Raw genomic sequence first — 16,308 nt, 5'->3', positions numbered from 1 at the left:
GTAGTGATAGCTGTACACTTTCTGTTTAATAATTTAAGTCACCTGTATAGGAAACTATCAGTTCAGATCTGTTGTTCAATTGTGATTTGTTTCATGAGAATGCAAGAGAGAGTGAGTGAGAGCATAAATAAAGATATTGAACAAACTCTGAATTCGTGTGACTTTGTAAATCCCCACAGAGGTCAAAGGTCAGCAAGTGAGCAGGGACATCGGAGCTCTTTTTTCTTTCCTCCTTGTGCCACTGTGGATCCACTTTTGTACCATCCTGCCTTATTGCTCCAAAGTTATTGTGTACCACTCTACTCTGGTTATTGGCCTCCTGTTCTCCACCTTTCATCTCAGGGCAATACACCTTTGACTTCATAGGAGATGGAAAGCAGAGAGGGCTGTGTATCCTCAAGCAGGAGATCTCTGGATGGATGTGACCCATGATGGTGGTGCTGATGCTCCACTATCTGTGTTTGAAATGGCTGCACAAGTCAGAAATAGGAGGATAATAATAATAAGTCACATTATTAGTAGTAGTACTGTAAGCAAGGTTTCTTCTCATTGTGTCTGTCCATCCCTTTCTCTCTCTCTTCTGTCAATCATGTTTTTCGGGGGGCGTGGCTTCTCGCTGACTCCGCCCCTGTGTCGAGTCACTCTCCCTCACACCTGCATCCAATCTTGTTAATTACCACCAGCACCCAAGAATAGGACATTTTTCGTTAGGTAAGCAAGGCAAGCCTTTAGAAAGCAGTTAGCAGCTATTCACTCTATGTATGCGTGCATGTACAGTAAAGAGAGAGTGAAGAGATGAACTAGGCAATCCAAGATTGTTTTACCCCATAGATATATACATGTAGATGCCGCACGTGTCATATATCTATGGTTTTACCTAGAGTGCCTGGAGAGAGGCACTCTAGTTTTACCCAAGTAACAAGTCTGAATCTGTGTCCACCATCTTTATTTTCTCTGTACAACAACAAAAGCACATGAACACAACGCACTGGTAAATAAGGTCACAAGTGGAAAATACCATCTGTACCATAGCACATGAAGGCAGCATCACACCTGCGTCCAATCTTGTTAATTACCAGCACCCAAGAATAGTTGGACATTTTTTTAAATACTATATTTAACATTGATTTATTGTACAAACTTGAGAGATTTCATGCAGTGAAAAGTGTGTGACGTGTTTCTTTTCTTTCTTTCTTTCTTTCTTTCTTCTTTTTTTTCAAAGATGGCTACGAGGTCAACGAGGTAACCATCGCGTTACCAGGCAACCTGAATACGAAGCGGGAGAACAACTGTTGTTGTAGCATTAACAGTTAGCCTGTAGCTGTTAGCTAAAAATGGACGTTGGTAAACAGATTAATCGTGCGGAATCGCTTCCACTTTTGATATTTCACTGATACCGTGTGGTGTTGAAGATGAAGACGGAGCCACATAGCAGCAGGAAGGCCAACTGCAGCTTCTGTGGACCGGGAGGAGAGACTGCGCTCTGTAATTCACAGTAAGTTCAAGTGATAAAAGAATTATTGGGCCCCTGACTTTTTATTACCACATTTTCTTAGGGTATTAGGCCTATCTTTTTTGTTAATTTTTCTGTTACTCTAGCTTCTTGACTGTACCTGACAAAGTACACCCAATTATTATCATTATTAGTTTGTGGGTTTAGTTTTTTAAAAGAAGGCTTGCTTGGAAAACAATAGTTATTTTATAAATATTGCATGTTTAGTGGCTTTGTTTTGATGCTGAGGCTGTATTAGTATGAAGATTAGTCATATATGCAGAACTATAATTGTAGAAAATAGAAATATTAGGCTACAGAGGGTTTTGTGGCCCAGGCTACAGTCTATGGTTTCAGCACCTGGGTGGTGTTTTTTCCTCCATTGGTGGTCATGCGCTTTGCTCCTTGTCCCAGTTGCTATTTCCTGTGTTATTTGCTGTTGAGACTGTATCTAATTTGCTGTGTCAAGGTCTCCAGTTTGTACCCTGTATTATTTTTATCTAATCAGTTATTTACAGAACCTTGTAAGTGCGCCTGATCGGTGCCAATCATCAAATCAACAATTAGCCTACATTGTGAAAGTTGCAAGTTTTGTTGTTGCACTCCACATTTCCACATAATCAGAACTTACTGCAATACACAATCAGCCCTAATGTATCTGGATATATGAAATCTGTGTTAACTATTGCATCAGTGGTGCAAGAATAATAATAGCATATGGGATTATCAAGACATATCACAATCTTTATGCCTTTGCAAATGAGACGGATGCCACAAACACCATGAAAATCTTTATTTTGCAGAGCAGATGAGTAAAATACAAAGAAAACTAATGACACTGCACGCGTTTTTATATTTGCCTTCCTGAGATTGAACTATTTTTGTGTTCTTCACGTTAAAAATATAGAAAATAATTTAAATTTGTAGAAAAAATAACATGCCCTGTTCTCTCCTGCGCGCTGTAAACGCTTTGCATCACGCGCGGCGATGACGTAAACAATAGAATTTCAATATAAAGTGTTGACGTTACAACATGCAAAGCAGTTATGGCTTCCTGTTCCTCCTGTTTAGTAGGGCTTCCTGAGGAGACGCTCACTGGTCCGCTTGTCTTTTCTTACTGCAAAAGAAAGAAAACCACAATCACACAAGGGGCCTGATGGGTAAAAAACATTATAATCATTTTGTTTTTGTCATGTGACTCAGCTTTACCTCTCCCCCCGAAGGCTTGGACGCCATGACCCAGAGTAAATATTCCTTCGCCGCCATGGAGTCGAGCACCTTGTTCACATCGCTGGTGAAGCTCCCATCTACATGCCTCCTGCTGAGAGCTTCCCCCCACCTGTCCTGCTCAGATCTGAGTGAGCACACAGGTATAAACGGTATAAACCCCGCCCACTTTAAAGGCCCCCCCCAAATGTGGAAACCCGGTGATTGTTTCTCCGCGTGTTCGGTGTCAAGAAATCATCCCCACACGGTCGGTCGTGACACATCAATCAACGCAGGGCGAGAAGTTCAGCTGATTTATTTGAGCACAACCACAAGAAAACATGGAGAAACAAAGCAAAGAAAGGGAAAAATAAAAGGTGGAGTGGCGACAAGAAGCTGCTGATTAGCGTTTTTCCCTCTGATTCAACATCTGTCATCATCATCTGTCTCTCTGGTCACGGTGGAATCAGACACAGGCAGGAAGGGCCATTAGGGTTTGTTTTTGGAGGAGGAAGAGGAGGAGTAGGAGGAGGAAGAGTGAAGGGCAGACAGCCTACTTTCTTCTGACTTGTCCGGACTTGAGCATGGCGACAAAGTCTTTGATTGCCTGGTCCTTGAGGTAGGAGCTTACGTCACTGGTGAAGGTCCCGTCTGCGTGGCGCTTCTCTGCAGCGCTGGAGACACACACAGGTCAGAGCACAGATAACACTGATTTATATTTATAATAATACATTTTATTTTGATAAGCAGTGGTAGTTTACTCAAGGACATCCACTTTACTTCACTCTGTAGCACTACATTTAGGAGGAAAACCTGAGAAAACACCCATTATATGTAGATTTATTCAAATATAGTATGTGTTTTTCATTTGTTTATTTATTTATATTAAAAAAATATAGTATAACAGTATGTTTTTATGATTAGGACTTTTGGTTTAATTTTTACTGTGATGTATCCGGATATATCAGATCCCTCACTTGAAAGATGATTATAAAAAAGTACATTATTCATTGTTATATAAAGTTCTGTTGTATAAGTGAGACCTGTCATGTTTCAGATGTCAGTATGAGATTCCAAAAAAGCTTTAATATCGACACATCTACCAGCTAAAAATACTGTTTATGCACTGATAATATTAGCATTATTTAGCAAGATAGATAGATAGATAGATAGATAGATAGATAGATGGGTTGTTTGCAGTACTGACCCACTCCTCTTGTTGTTCATCAGCCACCGGACAAAGTCCTCGGCCTTCCTGTCCTCCAGGTATTTGCTGTAGTCGTTGGAGAACGTCCCCTCCGAGTGTCTCTTCATGTTCGACATCTCCCTCGGCCCCTCGGCTAACGTGTCATCGGCCTCAAAACTACACAACAGCAGGGAGGGCACACAGATGTTGCCTTCATATATTATCATATATAAAATCTGCCCTACATATATTTTTCTTTTGTCTTTTTCCTGCAACAGAATGATTCATTTCTAAAGTTTTGCACCATTTGCAGATATAACAAAAAGAAACTGTTCTATTGTAAATTTGAATTGCAACAATTTTTATATTAAAGGAGAAATCATGAAGAATATATTCATATTAAGAGATGATTATATAAATAAAATACTGCATCTCATCTGTATATTCCAAATAAAAGTCCATATTATTAAGTCTGTGCTTTGCCTGTAGTCCTCTAAAGAGAAGCCTGCTGTACCTGGAGGTGTCGTCGGCGTCGTGCAGAGGAAGCTGCCAGCTGCTGTGGACCAGGCCGAGGAGCAGGAGGATGCCAGCCAGGGACTGAATGCTCTTCATGGTTCTGACCTGCTGTACCACAGAGCATCACACAGCGCACAATGAGCTTTCAAACCCTAACCCAAAGAGCACACTGGACCAAACAGTGCTGAAGATCACAGCTCACCTTTGTCTTCTGTCTTTCCTCCGTGCATGTACTTCCTCTGCTTGTTGCTGGTGTGTGTATCTGACCCGTCTGTCTTTCCACGGGGTCTTATATACACACCGCACGAGCTGAAGGAGGATGGGTCTTGCTCAGGTGGACCCGTTTTACCACCGTCCAAATCCACCTGTTACTCTCAACCCATTAGACACGGGCCCCGGCGCATCGGCCCGGCGGACAGACAGCCGCGGCGTTTGTTCAGATGAAAGGAAAGGTGACATTCATGCGTGATGCCAGGTACTTAGGTGTTAAAATCAAACAAGCGCAGCTCATCCTGTTAAACAGAAAGTAGGGGAGATGCTTTAATGTGCTACTGTGTCATCATGATGGGAAGTGATACGTGTGTTGTCACATCTGGGACGTGACTGAGTCAGTATTTGTGTATTCTGTCCGATCAAATTTAAAAGATGGGTATCGACTGTTTTTTTTTTGCATGAGTGGCAGTTATCTGTTTTACAAGGGCCGTCGTCCAATAAAGATCCACACTGTATGAATAAGTGTGAAAGCAGCGCTGTATGGATTTTAGATGTGTCAGTGTCGTGTCGAGGCTGAGCTCTGTAATGTCATTTCTTAATCAGTGAAATTTCAAAATAAAATTTCATCTCTATACCATGGTCTCATTGAGATTTATTTTGAAATCCATTTCTCACACAAACTAAACGTAATTCAAAAGTAATGTAAAAGTAGTGTCACGTATTACAATTCAGAGACAGTAATATTGTAATGTAATTAATTACTTTCAAATGACAGTAACTAATAATACGTAATGTATTGTAATATGTAATGTATTGTATGCCCAACATTGTGTATCAAGCAAAAAGATTTTTCATTACTTAATTCTTTATTATTTTAGAAAAACAATCATAAAGAGTCAACAGTGTCACGGTTTGTACTGTATAAAATCACTGAGCTGCTTTCCAACCTTTAATACAAGACAGAAATCTTAGATGGCGCAGTTTCACTTTGACAAAACATTTTTACTTCGCAAAATATGCAATATATATATATATATATTTTGTTTAAAGTCAGTAAAGATTTCAGGTATCATTTCCAGAGAATATGTTTTTACAGAAGCCCTGAGAGGCAAGTGGTGTTACATTGTGTTTTTTTTTCTTCTTCTTTTTTCATCTGTGATATTGACCCCAAACTTTTTTTTACTGGAGATTTTTTCACTCTTTCTTCTCAAAAAACAAAAACCTTTGCTTCTTGGGGTTGTTCATGGAGATGAAAAAAGGAACGCGTTCCAAATAACGAGTTATTTTCCGACAGAACACAAAATTTCATAGACACAGAATGACTTTATACAGAATGACTTTATACTTATCAAGTTTATGCTCAACATGAAAACTAAATAAGACTGTTTTCTTGACATTTAAAACCTTAATGATCAAACCTGCATTTACAAATTAAAAGTCTCTCTCCTGTTTAATTCATAGGAGACATTTAAATAGGGTTAGTGGTGGTCCAGTGGATTTCAGGCAAAGCACCTCTTCAGGAAGTGAGTCATGTGTGTGTAGACGTGTTGATAGGCCGACCCTTCCAGCCCGTGGTCCTTGTCCGTGTACCACTGAAAGAAGAACATGTGTAATATTTACTGACAAAGCAAATAGAAAATATTGTAGACTTTTTTTTTCCTTTTTAATTTGACAAATTGGCTTGAATAACTTTTAGAATCCGTATTTTCCGATGACTCACCATGGCCTCAAAGTCCACCTGCTCGTCCACCAGAGCTTCGGAGATCTCTGCTGCCTGCTGGAAATGAACATTGTCTGGAAAAACACAACGAATAGATTATCAAAACTTTGAATTATCAGGTCTGACGGTGCTGTTGGAAGAAAAGCTCACCAGGAACTTGACCGTGAGCCTGACTGTCCTCTACAAATTCATCAGATCCTCGGCTTTTGCATTTCAAAAGGAGGAAGTTCAGGCTTATGGTGCAGGATCAAAGATTTACAGTTGGAGCAAAAGCAAAGCAAATATTTATATGGAACAGTATTAAATGAAGACATGGATCTCACCGTCAGCTGTCCCATGGACCAGAAGATACTGCACAGAGTGGAAGTTCTTGGCTCTTTCTGTTACTGTTGAGTTCTGCACACAATCAGATGTTTGTTGGTGGTGATGAAAGGCAACATCTGGTACATAAACTACTAATGACCTTCAGATACAGGAGAGAAGAGTTCACTGTGTTCATCATGATGTCAACTCACAGCGTAGAAAACAGGATTCTCCGAAGGCTCCATCATGTATCGCTCGGTGTAGATGGAGTCTGAAACAAACAGATGGTTAGACAGGGTTCTTACGGATCCTTAAAAAGTCTTAAAAGGCATTGAATTCATTAATCTAAAAACAAGGCCTTAATTGGCATTAAAATGTCTTAAATCGATTTTTCAAAAGTCTTAAAAATGTTAACACTTGGTAAGTTGGATTTTATGATTATAATTAGTCTCAAATCTCAAAATAATTGGTAACATTCTGACAGAGAAGTTAGTGGCGGCCGTCAACGCTAAATTTCTTATCGCCACCAGCTCCCAAATCAGTCCCCCCCCCCCCCAATCATTCATGTAGCAGTCACTTTACCTTGGACCACATAGGAAAGTGGGTAAAATTGTCCCTAACCCTATATAATAGATGTGGTGACGTTTTTTTTTTTGTTTTTTTTGCATTTGTGTTTATTATGAAGTCGGTCTTAAATTTAATTTCAAGTGGCATTAAAAACATCTTAAAAAGTCTTAAATTTAAGTTGGCTTAAGCTGTAGGAACCTTGGTTAAAGACTGAACTTTCACCGAATGCGAAACATGAAGAACCTATTTGCATACTGTACATACCATAATAATACCACTTGGAAACCGGAGCCACTGCCATTCCGCATTTGAAAACCCCGCTGCCGGATCCCAAGGCCATCGACGTCACATACCCACCGTAAGACTGTGGAGGATAAAGGGTTCGTTGCTGAGGCTCATCTCTGACATCCCATAAACATTAACTTCCTTTTAGAGCCTTTTATGGCTCTGAACTCTGAAACAACTCACCCAGCCCCAAATAGCAACTCTGTCTTTGTCAATGAAGCCCATTTTGATGAATTCCCTACAGATCAAAATCAAAAGGGACAGTTAGAAGAGGATGGAAGTGACGAAGATCTAAGTGAAGGACTTTGATCATCGTCATCAAGTCAGATCCAGTTTTAACGAGCTTGAGTTGGCCCTGAGCTGTTTTTCTTACTTGGCCGCTGTTATCTGATCTTCCACCTCATAGGTTCCCAGACGTTTGTAGAGTTCGTGCATTAGGTCGTCGCCCTGGAAACCGCTTCCTCTTCCATCAAAGCTGGCTACGATGATGTTCTCAGTGCTGGCCAGGTGCGTGGCCCAGCTCACCCGGTAGATGTAGTCGGCTTTCTGGCTGCAGGGGCCCGCATACCTGGGAGGTGGAGCAAACTCAGAATCAGTTTACAGCCCTTTTATTTGACTTTCACAATTCGACTTTACAGCTTTTCTTTCATGGATTCTTACACATCTATCAGCAGAGGGTACTTCTTGGATTCACTAAAGCCCGGAGGGAGGAACATCTGGTACCAGAGATCTGTCAAAATCACAGATATTCAATATCCTACTTAAATAACATTAGGGAAATATTATCAGGAAGGAATATTTGGAGTAAAACATCTCACAGACATCTGAAATGAATGAATTGTTTGGTATTTTCAGAGGATCGTGTGGGAGATATCTTTCTTTATCAATGTAATTTGTTACTTTCCAGCAGTGAAATTGAATGACATATCAGTTGTTGGTTAAGTGTAGTTTGATTCACTTACTGTAACGGCCGAGTTTGATGGTACCACGACGCATGGTGGGCATTTGGATGTCAGATATGAGTTTGCGAAAGGCGTTATTGTCCTCCAGAGGTTTCAGCTCTACAAGCGTCAAAACACAGGAATCTCATTAGGATGAATGTTTTCTGGTGTTTTATTTCAAATTCTCTACTTGTAGCTTACCTTTGTTATTACTGTTATCCATGAGGGAATGGTAAGGAATGTCCGGACCTTTGAATACAAAATATATTTTTAGCTACTATTAGTATTGGATACAGATAGTTGTGTTTTGCAAGAACCAGAGGGCAAGTGAACTCACCACTGCAGCTCATGCGGTAGTAGGAGGCGTCATGGCTGAAGTAAGCCGAGTTGTAATAACATTTGTTTCCATGTAATCCACAAGTCAGGCACCTGGTTCCTTGCTTGGTTCCTTGCTTGGTCCACCTGATTAACACAAACACACTGTAAATCTGAAAAAGTATTTTTTTTTTATTAAAAACTATTAAGCAAAAGAAATATACAGCTCTTACTTGTAGACATTCCTTCCTCCTGGCCTTTTGCCCTCCTCGTTACTGGTGTAGTATCTGTGGAGAGGACGAGTTCAGAAATAGGCGCAGCTCAGTGGATTGTCTTTGGAATTCAATCATCAAAATGTACCGATATGCCAAATATGTATGATTAAGATTAAGATTAAATGTGTGATTTATTATGAAATAGAAACATTTAATTGTCAAAGGAGATAATCGAAACTTACACACTATCTGCAGTAACTTTCAGGATGCTAATGACTTCCCACTCTCCTGAGGTGATTGGTGTAACTTTTCCCTGCATGAACGAGACAGAACACAATGAAACTGACCAGTGACAGGTCATACACTACAGACTACAAACTACAAAGTGCTGTTTCTTACCTTCTCTACGTGATGGATGTGCTTGTAGCGCTTGGTGTCGCTCATCAACAGGTAGTAACTGTTCATGTCTGGGGCAAAAACAGGTTCTGATGGAGAGAACTGGGAAGAACAGGAACATTAGAATAAAGTGCATCAAGTGCAGAGAAAGTGATTCTTAAAACATGTGACCAGACTCATTTTTAAAGCAGTGCATTGGACATACCCGCCCAACCCAGCCAGTGGAACTCTTCACTTCCTGATTCTGTAAAAAAAATGTTTTTCAATGTTAGCTATACGCCACAATACAATACAATACAACTTTAACCATGAAAAGCAACTACCAGTAATATATTAATATGATAAATTTCCATGTACTAAGGCCCAAAGCGGCTACATGGACACTGGGAAACTGTAATGTTACTCCAAGCGTTGTTGAAATATTTTGCAAAATATTACAATTTAAGAACACTTTTTTAACTAATATTAGTTATAACTGCTGGGCATTACTTTTGGAAGTGGCTAAAACATGTTTTTGTAGTTTTGTAGCTTCTACACATCAGATAATGTGAAATCACTTTAAAGGGACAACGAGGAGTTTTGGAAAAGCGAAGCGTTTTCACACTACATTTATGAGCCTCCGCGCGCACCGTAAAATTCTTTTGACCGGCGCAAGACGGACTCATGTTTTCATTCATCAAGAATTAAAGTCAGAGGTTCAAAGAGGTTCACATACCACCGTAGTTCCGACCATAAACGGCGATTCTGCTGCGTTATTCTCATGACTCGTTGCGAAACCAAAAGTAAAAAACGCTGGTCGGCTCGACCAGCATCTCCGCCACCACTAATAATAACAAAATAACGATAGAGACAAAACGATATATTTATGGAAAATGGGCCCATTAACAAGTGTGGGTAGCGTAGATTCATCCACATTAACGTGAGACTTCTTTATAACCGAATAGAAACTCCTCGTTGTCCCTTTAAGTTTATCACTGGAAATTGGTTGCTTTTGCATTGGTGGGATGGTTGGCAGTGACTTGCTCATTGCATTCCTTAGCATTTACTTCAGAATCAGAAGTGTAGGTTTTATTTGCTTTGTGTTCTCATGAAGAAGCTGCTGTGCTGTGTAACATCTAACGTCATGTACTGTACGACATACTGTTTGTATGTTTTTTCATAGTATCGCTCTGTACCTCGACAGGCTCCCATCTGGTATCATTCAAGTCGTAGATCTGAAGGATGAGGTGGTTTTGAACTCTCGCCAGCCACTGCACAGCGATACGCGTGTCGCTCACCCAAGTGACGGTCGCCAAGTAGTGCTCACTATGGACAAGGAAAGAAGAAACCCGTGAGACGACGCGCATCGGTAGCTTCGACGTTCCCACACATCAACACATGAATACAGTGAATTCATTAAGAAGGCATGTAAGGCCGTCTGGGATCGTATCAGCAAGGACAGCACTATATCAGAGTGCAGCTGCAGACCAGTCTGTTGAAAATAATGAATCACAGTCCAGTATGCTGAGGAAAACTCCCTGCTGTGTGAGCATTAATCACAGTAATTCCCCTCATGACATTGTTTATAGCTCATTTTCTTGCAATAATAGATAGAACCACACATAAACTGTTACCTCGAGCCAAATGCGGGCGGAACAACGACCTCTGTGATTTCTGTCACGTTGTCTGTGTCCACAACGAAGAGTTTCACAACAGGGTTAGGAGTACCTGGCTGCACAGGGGAAAGAATGTGAGATAGGGCAGATTGTAATCGCAACTCTGAACCCACAGCGTTGCACTTCAGTGATACAGAACAATGCAGTGATCCTAGATATCCCACCTTTGGATAGGCGATGGAAACAGTGCTGGGGTACTGGTCCTCGCCGTACCAGCTGTACTCGATGTGGTGGACCTCGGTGTCGTTGAACTGGGCGTAGGCCACGTGCTTCCCTCCAGGTGACCACCACAGGCCCTGATTGGACGAGAACATCTCCTCTAGAAGGGAAGGGAGGCAAGCGGTGAAGGGCGTTAGCGTTCGGGGTAGAAGGTCGCCTGCTTTGTTTTCATGTTCTCGCTGCAGATGAAGTACTCCACCAGACCTCGATTGGGCAACACAAATGCTTTTCATAGTGAGTTACGTAACTCTGGAGAAACATCACAGCATTCCCAGGATTTCCCAGGAGACTTTGTTGGATTAAACTACCACACTGATGCAAATGTTGCTTTCAGGTGGGGTTTCTGTAATCAACTATATACTACAGTAGACATTTAGATATTTTTCTTTTGATTTATATCTTATTGGCCCATGCTTCCATTCATTTTATGCTTTTAACTCCAAATGAAACCACCTGATTTGAGAAGAAGAGTCAAAAACTGAACTAAAATAGAGTTTGTATTGCCTCATACATGCATTTATAGTGAAAGATATGTGTTAAATATTATACCATAATTTCTTAAAACAATAAACAGTGGGTTCCAGAAGAGTGTACGTTTTTAGCCTTTGCAAAAACAGTTATTTGGCTGCAGTCAAGCTCAAACAACACGTCCAACACCAACTGTAAATAATCCCATTACATTATAGAAACGCAGGTGCCACTTACCCTCATAGACCCAGTCTGGGACCCCATTCAAAATCTGGTTCTCCTCCCCATTGATCGTGACCTGCTGGGCTGGGGACTCGGGGCTGGTCTTTATATACACATCATTGTCCCAAACAAATGCCTGCAAGTCCAAACACACACACACTCAGAAAAGGTTGTTGGCTCAATCACCTCATCTATCATCCACTTCAAAGCACCAGTGGGTCTCGGGGTTATGTACATAATATTAGCAGTCATCGGATTGAACGCAGCCTCACCAGTTTGTTCCCTTGCGGAGCCCAGGAGAAGTACTGGACTTCATTGGGAATGTCAGGGGTAGTGAGAAACGTTCTGCAAAGAATTGAAGAAGTGATCGTCGGTCATTGCATTTTATTTTGAAAGGAATGGGATAAAGATAAGAAAAAGAAATCCAAATTCATAGTTGGGTGCTTACTTTGATTCCAAGTTGTATAGTGGATATGAAGCTGTAAATGAATGTCTCCACAGCTGATGGGACAAAAACAAAACCCAATCAGTCCATCACTCAGCAGCTTTTACTGTAATAACAACCAAGTTAAGGAGAAGAAACGTCTGGTGTACCTTGGTGTGGTTGCTCATGAAGGCAACATATTTGCGGTCTGCCGACAGCTGGTAGTCATAAGCGTCGACTTGGGCCTGTGTTGGACAAGAACCCGTTGTTATTAACATTTAGTTTGGACACAAGTGGAGTTTTAGATTGAACCATAGATCAGTATGTCGGACTCACAAACTTGTCTTTGCTCAGGAACTCGGTGACCTGTCCAGTGGCCACGTTGTGGAGGAAGATGGAGCCGTTGGCCTTGTGGAGGTACTCATTACCTGACAACCATATTCACATTATTAATGCTAATCCATGTTTTTACATCTCCTCACTGGAGCCAGTCAGAGAAGAGGATATGAGCTGCTCATTTTGGTAGCGATTTAATAAAAAAATAACAGCAAACCCTTCTTTCAGTTTCCATGCATATCTTCATTTTTATTATATGTGGTGGTGATATATCTTTATTGTAGAGGCATCGCTGTAAACTGTCCAATAAAATATGGATTTCATAATATATTCAGCTTCACCTTCGGGCACGTTTGCAGCCATTAATAATATATTATAAAACTCCCAGACTAAATTTTATCCTCCAAAGTGAATTATATTATATATGTAACACCAAAATGGTAATTACCAAGAAGGCTTTTGGTATAATCTGTTAAAAAAAACACCCATATATTTAGTCTTAATGCAGCTTAGGCTCCATCCTAAACATATAATATATCTTATTTTAGTGTAAAATAATCTAGATATTTAAGAGGTAATTCCATCAGTGAATCAGTAACCAGGACAAAGCTGAACATTGCCGCTGCTACATAATAAAGCATCAGCAGTGACGCATGTACAAGCTGGACACCTGTCACAGATCAATGCCACACCCCTCCTCCACCTCCTCCACCCTGCTATCACTCCTCTTTAAATCTCCCCCTTTCTCACCTGAGATCCACATCAGGTTGTAGGACTTTGGTTTCAAGGTGCTGTTGAAGACGTCCTCCAGGCTGAAGGTTTTGTGGTTCTTGTTCCCCCCGTTGTCATCTGCAACAACACACGTTATTATTGGCAGGGACTCAGGAGGTCGCAGGTCACAGATATCGTGTCATATGACATCATAAAAAGCAGATAATAATGTCGTAAAGACTCCGGCAGCTGGGATGTGTCTTGATTGGGAGCAATAACAGAAATCCCCAGTGTGTGTTTGAAGCTGTAAAGACACGTGAGTGTGTATCCGAGAATCTGATGATAAATACAAGCCAATACGCAATTAATAATTATAATAAATGTATATTATATCATAATGAATCCTTAAATGTGAATATAAACTTGCATAGTTGTGTTGTGTCACGTGTCCTGTGACATTTTTGAAGTCTCCAACATGGCTCATGCATAACGACGCGTGCGTAAAGTAGCCTACCGTCTATGGGGGAAATGTTTGACAGTGGGTCGGAGCGCAGGTGATGCATTTAATATCCAACACGTTAAAAAAAGAAAAAAAGAAAAAAAAGACTCACCTTTCAGATATATGGCCGTGGGCACTGCGATCAAAATCACGACGACCGCTACTCCAAAAACTCCGAGGAGTATCTTACCGACGGCAACCTGTCCGAAGGGTGGAGCACACACAAGTCAACAACAAGGCACACACACACACACACACGCGCACAAAAAGCTCCAACACAACACCGACATGTGAGTATTTGACCAAAGCAACCACCAACCATTGTTTGTTCTAGTTGTAGTTGTAGGAGGGGAGGGGGGGGCTCTCTGTGTCTCTTTGCGGGGAGGTGATGTCGCTCCGCCGGGTATCACTGCTCCATCGATCCGCTCGGCTGCGCGCACGGAGACCTCTAACCCTTCACACCGGCTCGGCTGTTAAATATTATCTCCTGTCAAGTTTCAAAGGTGGAGACCGTAAACACACGACGGAGTAAAGTTCGACAACTTTCACGCTCCTGCTTTGTTTTGTTTTGAGGAAGTGTTGGAGGAACAGGCTGTTCCTCAAAGCGCCCGTTACTCCAAACCGTCACTCATCCATATCCACATGTAGCTATCTCTGTGCGTCTCCATAATATTCATCTGTGTTTGACTTCAACACAAGTCTGTGCTGTAGATTAATAACAAGTGCTTTAGTTCTGTCTATCTAGCAGGTCTAGTGTTTACTGAGTGAAGAGCGTGAAATGGACATGGCAGCTCCAGACATGAAACAGGTTTAAGCTGTGACTCAAGACCTTGACTCTTGTCCAGTGGGTTATTATAGGCATAGAAAAACATGTAAATGGAGAAGAAATTAGAAATGAAAAGCCTATGGAATTGGAAAAAAGGGGCATTTCTATGCAGCATGTTAGAGATAAGTGGAGTTTAACTTTGACTGAACAAAAGAGAGAGAAAACTAAGTAGTCAAATAACTTGTTTGTATGTGGTTTATTACCTTATCCATAACCTTTTTTTTTTTTTTTTTTTAATTTAAGGCATGTCTATTGTTATCTCTTACATTCTAAGACCTAAAGTGTGTTCAAGGGTATTCACAACAATATTTGTGAAATTCTACAAAAGGAGCCGTGTCTGCAGAAAAAATTGTCAGAAACTCATGGACTGCATGTCCACAGATATACAGTGACATTAATTTCTCTGTATCTGTGGACATTTATATGTATAGATATATGGAATTGCAGACACAGCTCCTTTTGTAGAATCCAAAAATTTGGGGAAATCCTCCTAATAAATGAGTTTGACTGTAGAATATTTTCATCAAAAACATAGCTGTGTCTTGTCTTGTTCAACCTTGGTTGGAGCGTTATCTCAACTTTTGAAGGCTTTAGTTCCACATACTGTGACATCTAATTTATATCATAGTTTAATTATTATATTATATTATAATTTATAATAATGTATGATCAAAGGATGAATCATCATCTGACGGTTGGATAGGTTCTTGGGAAGTGTGACTATGATTTATGAAGAGGAAATGACACATTGTTGTATTATTAGCCTGCTGTCTGGCACTGGCACTCGCGCTCATTTCTTCAATACATTTTGCTGTTAGTTCATGTTGGTTAGCTAACTTTAAGTAGATATTTGTTCCATCCCATAATAGTTGTCTGTATATAGGTAGACTTGGCTGTTGTAGCAGAAGTTATCAGGCGCCAGTTCTAAACACAGTCCTCATTAAAACAACCTTTTGGCCATTAACAGTTCCTGGAAACACGCCGGCCTTGTTTACTGAGTCACTTGTACCATCTAAATTTGACTCATTTAGTTCCTCTTTTATGATCTGCTCAAATTTGATAAGACACATTGACAGAATACTGAATTCACCTGTCAGTCTGTTTAATAAGGAGATTATACACATCCCAATATTTCCTAAATTTAGTATGATTTAAAATAACATGCTACATAACAGCCCAGAAAACACATGAGGCAATGATGCCATGCTACAACCGCCTATGGTGAGGTTCTAGTGATGGGATGGCAATAGGTTGATCCACCAAATATGAGCAGGTTATACCATTACATTTTAAACAAGCTGATGATTTTTTATTTGGTTCCATTCATCAATTTGATTTATGACCACATACCTGATGATATTTCAATTAGCCTCATGTTAAGTGCTTAGCAAATGTTAGCATGCTAAGAAGCTAAACTAAGCTCTAGCACAGCTGCAAGCATATTCTTGTTAGCATCAGCACTCTATGATTCTGCAGCTATTCTCTGTTGTCTATTGACAATGAGTGGTCTCCTCCCCTATCATATCACATATCACATCACCAGTGTTGGCCAACTTACTTGTAAAAAGTAATTAGTTATAGTTACTAGTTACT

The 16,308-nt window shown here is 40.5% G+C and overlaps 2 protein-coding genes across 2 annotated transcripts; both read right to left on the bottom strand.

Moving 5' to 3' along the window:
- Positions 1–1,387: 1,387 nt before the first annotated feature.
- Positions 1,388–4,496, bottom strand: LOC310998152 (glucagon-1-like; the record flags this gene model as incomplete). Its single annotated transcript, XM_083988083.1, has 5 exons — positions 1,388–1,483; positions 2,702–2,846; positions 3,256–3,372; positions 3,906–4,061; positions 4,399–4,496. 5 exons carry the CDS (start codon positions 4,494–4,496, stop codon positions 1,388–1,390), a joined length of 612 nt encoding a protein of 203 aa, XP_083844209.1.
- A 1,260-nt stretch (positions 4,497–5,756) lies between these two features.
- LOC311000497 (dipeptidyl peptidase 4-like) lies at positions 5,757–14,549 on the bottom strand. The gene is made up of 26 exons (XM_083991225.1): positions 14,209–14,549; positions 14,002–14,089; positions 13,430–13,528; positions 12,680–12,771; positions 12,514–12,588; positions 12,368–12,420; positions 12,192–12,264; positions 11,935–12,055; positions 11,175–11,329; positions 10,969–11,066; positions 10,531–10,660; positions 9,561–9,599; positions 9,359–9,457; positions 9,202–9,272; positions 8,978–9,031; positions 8,767–8,891; positions 8,631–8,678; positions 8,451–8,549; positions 8,149–8,218; positions 7,862–8,056; positions 7,672–7,726; positions 7,468–7,567; positions 6,849–6,907; positions 6,657–6,729; positions 6,334–6,407; positions 5,757–6,205 (listed from the first exon to the last, which is right to left on the bottom strand). The coding sequence occupies exons 1-26, from the start codon at positions 14,209–14,211 to the stop codon at positions 6,113–6,115; spliced, it is 2,241 nt and encodes a 746-aa protein (XP_083847351.1). The 5' UTR covers positions 14,212–14,549; the 3' UTR covers positions 5,757–6,112.
- Between the last annotated feature and the right edge of the window lie 1,759 nt (positions 14,550–16,308).

The sequence above is a fragment of the Trachurus trachurus genome, assembly GCF_905171665.1.
Source record: "Trachurus trachurus genome assembly, chromosome: 2".
Classification (NCBI taxonomy): Eukaryota; Metazoa; Chordata; class Actinopteri; order Carangiformes; family Carangidae; genus Trachurus; species Trachurus trachurus.
Note: the sequence above shows the minus strand (reverse complement) of the source record. Positions and strands in the feature narration are given on the sequence as shown.